This window comes from Myodes glareolus, chromosome 1, assembly GCF_982192425.1.
Source record: "Myodes glareolus chromosome 1, mMyoGla1.1, whole genome shotgun sequence".
Classification (NCBI taxonomy): Eukaryota; Metazoa; Chordata; class Mammalia; order Rodentia; family Cricetidae; genus Myodes; species Myodes glareolus.
The window spans coordinates 58,384,478-58,390,477 of record NC_142026.1 but is presented as its reverse complement, the minus strand read 5'-3'; the positions used below and the strand labels follow the sequence as shown (position 1 = coordinate 58,390,477).

Here is a 6,000-nt window from a genome sequence, read left to right as displayed (position 1 = left end):
TTACGCCTCCCACCCCTGGCCCTACACTCACTTGTTTCTCGTTCTCTCCGGCTTCTGTCCAGCCTCCCACCTACTCACTCCACTTCTGTTGACTCCAGGGCCCTATCATCAGTACCTAGGCTTTATCTTCCCCTCTGAAAACCTGCCACAGGCGGTTAGATGGGAAGTCACAGCCCTGGACAGAGAAGATTCCCCCACCCAGCCAGGCTGCACAGAAGCCCAGGCCTCAGTGATAAGGGAGGAGGAGTTGGGAGGGGGTGTTGACAGAGGACACTAGGCTTCCCAGCTGCTGTTTCCTGAGGAGACTCCTCAGCAAACATCAATCTGCAAAGCAAGGATCAGGGGAGGATGACAAGGGCCAGGCCAGTGCTATGAGACATGCTGACTCCAGCCCAGAAAATCCACACCACCTTGAGCCTCACTATGCCATCTGGCCCCCATGCCTCATCTCAGACCAATTGCAGGGTAATGGAGAGGCACTCAAAACCTGTCCAGCCGGTTCCTTCTCGGGGTACAAAAGAAAGAAGAAAGGAAGAAAGAAAGAAGAAAGGAGAGGGGATGGCAAAACCACAGAAAGTAAAAAATCCCAAGCCAAATAATTCTCCAGGAAGTGAAACCCTCATGGTCTTGTGGAACCAGGAAAGAGAGACCTCTGGCCTCTGTCACACACAGCCTGAGTTCCAGGGCCCCCACTCTACCCCCTCCCTGCCACAGGCAGATAAAGAGCACCTCAGAACATCAAGGAGCCCAGCGAAGCTAGTTCTCCATGCTTCCACATCATAGGGGAGAAGCCCAGGAGACCCTAATGGGGCAAGGATGTGATGATACTCATCACAGGTCTAGGTTGAGGCCTCAGCCCTCTGCTCACTCCCAGACCCCTGACCTCCACTGGTGACTGAAAAGAAGACGGCTAAGAACCAAGGCTCAGCTTGGAACTGCAAGGAACTAGGACCCGGATATGGATTCTTTACTGTTGTTTCTGGAAGGGGTCAAAGAAAGTAATCTGGCCAGTGAGTCAGCAAATATGACCAGTCACCACCTCCCATCTCGATTTCAGACCCTGCCCACCACCCTAACCCTGCCCAGGGAGCCAGGATCTCAACATGCTGCTCCCCAGCTGTCTCCATAAGGACAACGCCCTTCCAGGATTGAATTGATCCATAAGCTTCCAGGGTGTAGCCACCAGCTGTTCTCACACCACTCTCAGAACACAGGCTACAGACTCATCCTCCACCCTTGGCAGGTCTTCAGGGCTCCCCATTCCACCTGGTCTGAGATCAGCATCCTCCTCCAGGAAGCTGGCATAATGTGCTTGTCAGGTGACCCAGGGTGTGGCCCAAGGGGCCAGGAATCTCCACTATATAGCCTAGCATGCAATCTGGTCCTGCAGCTCCGGGACCCGTAGGTGAGAAGGGCTGGGATTTCCTGCCTAAGAGGGACAACTAGCGCCCTATTCTGGATCTGAATTCTAGACTGCCTCTTTTACCTCTACCTTCTGACCCCTGAATATTCAATATCCTACCTATTGCACTTGATCCTGATCTCCTCTCCTCATTCCCAGCCTTGTCCCCCTACTCCAGACCCATCTGGTCCTATCTATTTGACTTCTCTTCCCATCTGAGCCCTCCTTACACCCAGGTAACCCTTCTCTTGAGACTGTCCCCTTCTGTCTTATCTGGAATGGTCTCCAAGCAGACAGCAGCATCTCCCCTTCCTCTCCCCCAGCTGCAGGCATGGGATCCCTGTGGAGCTGGTGGGCCCTCTGGGCTGGAGCGACTCTCCTGTGGGGTAAGTCAGATCAAGCCCCCATTTATATCTGGGGAAAGTCTACTTGCCCGGGTCAGCACCCTCAAGCTTTGTCCCCTCCACAGACTGCTTCCCAGTGCCACCCCAAGGCTAACTTAAGTGAGACAGAGGCTAGCTGAAATGGGAGAAGCCCTTAGGTAGTGAAAGAAATATTATAGAATTCATTTCTCTCTCTCTCTCTCTCTCTCTCTCTCTCTCTCTCTCTCTCTCTCACACACACACACACACACACACACACACACACACACACACGGACGGACACTGAGAAGCCCACTACCCTCTAGTTCTCAGACACTCTGTCCACACTTCTATAATCCCTCTCCCGCTTCACATAAATCCCCTAGTCATATTCAGACAGAAACCACACAGATTGGATGGAGAGTTCATTTAGAACTTCAGCTAGCCAAATAGCTTTCCTTAAAACAGGTGAAAGGCTCCAATCTTTCACCTTAACAACCAACAAAAGCTGTTTCAGATGGAGCACGGTGCTCCAGTTCCCAGTCCCGCTACCTAGACTATCTCAGACATTTCCAGTCCTTGCCTGGTCCTGAGGCATTTGAGTTCAAGAGCCCTGTGCAGAGTTCTCAGGCACTGGGACAGCAAAAGTCGAGGAGGATTACAGATGAACAAATGCTGCATGGGTAAGGAAGGAAATAGGAGCAGAGGGGGAGAATTATGTCAAGAGGGTCTCAGGCACAGGGCAACGAGCTGGGTTTGTAATGGGGAGGAATGGGTAAGTGGACCCACAACTGCGTTTTCTTAAGGGTTGACCCAGGAGGCCACAGTGGACCCCAGGAACACTGGTGGGGAAGAATTCCTCACGGCCTTCCTGCAGAATTCCCAGCCCGGGTACAGCACGGCCTCCCTCTGCGTCTTCATCTCCAGTCTGTCAGAGAGCACCACCTCTGTCACCGTCCTCAGCCAGGCCGATGGCACCTCACAGAAGGTCACAGTGAAGCCTGGAGAGTCAGTCATGGTCAACATCAATGCCAACGCAGAGATGACTGGCAGCAGCACTTTCCAGCGTGCTGTGGTGGTCCACTCTGACCACCGCATCTCTGTGCAGGCATTAAATGCCAAGCCCGGAACAGCGGAGCTAACATTGCTCTGGCCTGTTGGAGCCCTGGGTACAGAGTACTTTGTACTCACACCCCCAGGCATCTCTGCCCAACATTTAAAAGAGTTTGCTGTGGTGGCTGGCAGAGCCGGTGCCTCAGTTATTATCAGCTTGAAGGCAGCAGTGACATTCCGCAATACTTTCCACCCAGCTGGTAGTATTGTAAATGTGACTCTGGAACCATATGAAGTAGCCCAGCTACAGAGCACAGCAGACCTCTCCGGGTCAAGGGTCACAGCCAGCAGCCCAGTGTCTGTTCTTTCTGGCCACAGTTGTGCCCAGAAGCACACAAACTGCAACCATGTGGTGGAGCAACTGCTCCCCACATCTGCTTGGGGGACCCAGTATGTGGTTCCCCCTCTGGCCTTCCAGTCCCGTTATGATCTAGCCTATGTTGTAGCCAGCCAGACCACAAAACTGACATACAACCACGGAGGAACCATTGGTTCCCGAGGTCTCCAGATGGGCGATGTGGCGGAGTTTGAGATCCGGCCAACCCGGCCACTCTACTTGTCCGCAGATGTGGGTATCCAGGTTGTACTGTTTGGCACAGGGGCCATAAAGGGTCAAATGACCTATGACCCTTACCTGGTCCTGATCCCAGATGTGGCAGCCTACTGCTCTGCCTATGTGATCAAGAGTATGCCAGGAACTGAGGGTGTGGCCTTGGTGGTTGCACAGACAAAGGCTACCAGTGAGCTAACCAAGGATGGGCAGGCTATGGGGGCCAAGCTCACCTGGGTGGCTGTGCCAGGCAGTGAGTTCTCCTATGCGGAAGTGGACCTTGGCACTGATGACAAGATACACACAGCTGAGGCTTCCACCGGCTTTGGGCTACTCACCTTCGGGCTGGCCCAGGCTGTGGGCTACGGGACAGCAGCTGCCTGTGGAAAGAGTGAGTGATGGGAAGCGACCCCTGGCCTTGGCCTACTAGCCATGCCTTCTCTACCTATTCCTCTTTGGCTTCCCGGCTTAGTTAATCTTTCTATCTCACGTCTATCCTCCATGGCACACTTCCTTAATTCCTCTCCATCCCTTCACTACCCCTATAGAAAACGATCCTAGATATTTACTGACAAGAGCGACCCGAGGCACAACTATCCACAGCACTGCATCGGGAAGCTCCTACTGTGAACTCCATTGGTTTGTGGGGATGTTATAGAGGGTCCTAGGGAGACGAAGGGCGCCAGGGCAGAGGGCTCTTTGGGAAGGGGCTGGTCACTATTTTGCTACCTTAGCAACTGCCACAGTTGTACCTGCTGCTAACCGCAGTGCTGCACCTATTGCAGGAGTGCTGATGCTCAGAGCCAGGAGATCCAAAGTAGTAACACTGAGGACCCCAGGTGGGGCGTCTGCGTTCCAGCCCCATGGGTGCTTCACGTGCTTTGGCAGAGTGAAGGGACAGGATCTGGCCCTGTGTGAGACCTCAGGCTCAGCCCATTCCAGAGATGCCACCAGGTAGCTCAGGTGTTGTGAGGACACAGGGCCAGAGGCAGAGGGCCTGGGGTTAAACCCCAGCTGTGCCTGCATGACCTTTGGCCATCACTCCACCTCTCTAGGCTTCAGTTTCTGTGATTCTGAAGTAGGGATAATCACACACACACACACACACACACACACACACACACACACACCAGAACTGTGGCAGGAGTGGAACAAATGAAAGCGTGTAAATTCCTTAGATCAGCTTGTGGTGAAAGATCAGGGTGGTGCAGGGTGAGCTGTTGCCAGGAGGGTCAGAGGGGAGAGCTCTTGAGGGCTGGAAGCTGACCAGGAAGGGCTGTTTCTTCCCAGATGGTCTTCTTCAGACTTAGAACCTAGACCCGGGGGTTCCTTATCCTGGCAAAATGCCACCCCACTTCAAGGGGTACTTACAACATGTGTGTATCTACATGTATACACACCCAGGCATGCATGTGTGAATTCAGATTTGCACACCCAGGCAAATACTTACATATACACATGCATGTGTACCTGTGTGCAAGCAGGTATCACACCCAGGCATGCGTGTGTGTTTGCAGGTATGCATACCCCAGCACACATGTGTAGAGGCCAGAGGTCAATGGCAGGTATCCTCTGCTGCTCCCATTATCTTGTCTGTTGGCTTTTGAGATTCTGAACGTGGAGCTCTCAGTCAGCTAAACTGGCCGACCAGCCAGCCCGGGACCTGACTGTCCTGCTCCCTCCCGCTCACTGAGCTAACCCACTGCCATCACCCCAGCTCTTCATGGGCTGGAACCAGAACTCAGGTCCTCCTGCTTACACAGAAAGCACTTCCCACAACGCCCTGCCCTGTCTTCCAGTTCCTATCCTTCGGCCATTCCAGCCGGATGGGAAGACCAGGATGAGGGAAACGGAACTGTGAACGGTTGAATGTTCCAATGGCTGCTCTGCTCCCTCTCCACCGCCTGCCATTCCTCTGGGCCAAGCTGTGCTAAACAGTGAAATCAGAAGCCCTGGGGTGTCAGGAAACCCGGAGAATCCCTCTCCTTGAGACCTCAAACCTCCATTTCCATGCCTGTAAAATGGGTGGTCGTGAGCCCACTGCCCATAGTCCATACTGAAGGAGGGCTCCGGGGTTCTGACCTCATGAACGTTTCCAACTCTATTTCTAACTCTCTTCCCTCCCCAGCTCGGCTCTCCGCAGCAGAGACTTCCTGCCAAGGCATGCGGTGTACATCTGGGCAGCGCTGCCAGATGGTGAGTGGAGAAGCCAGGTGTGTGGCAGAGTCCACAGCTGTGTGCCGTGCCCAGGGTGATCCCCATTACACCACCTTCGATGGCCGCCGCTATGACATGATGGGCACCTGCTCCTACACCATGGCTGAGCTGACTGGAGAGGACATGAGCCTGCCGGCCTTCAGTGTGGAGGCGAAGAATGAGCACCGGGGGTAGCGTCCAAGTCTCCTACGTGGGCCTGGTCACCGTCTACGCCTACAGCCACTCTGTGTCGCTGGTTCGTGGAGAAACTGGCTTCGCCCAGGTGAGTGTTCAGAGTTTAATACCCATGAGCCACCAATCAAAACCAGGAGGCCATGTCCTGCTGTCAGGCCCTAAGCTCAAGGCCTTTGGTGGGT

At 54.0% G+C, this 6,000-nt stretch overlaps 1 protein-coding gene across 1 annotated transcript in view; it reads left to right on the top strand.

Moving 5' to 3' along the window:
• The first annotated feature begins 1,694 nt into the window (after positions 1 to 1,694).
• Fcgbp (IgGFc-binding protein) overlaps positions 1,695 to 6,000 on the top strand; it is a 35,198-nt gene continuing 30,892 nt past the window's right edge. Inside the window, 3 exon segments of the mRNA XM_087907318.1 lie at positions 1,695 to 1,788; positions 5,556 to 5,812; positions 5,814 to 5,906. Coding sequence (XP_087763444.1) covers positions 1,734 to 1,788; positions 5,556 to 5,812; positions 5,814 to 5,906 — 405 coding nt within the window. The 5' untranslated portion in view covers positions 1,695 to 1,733.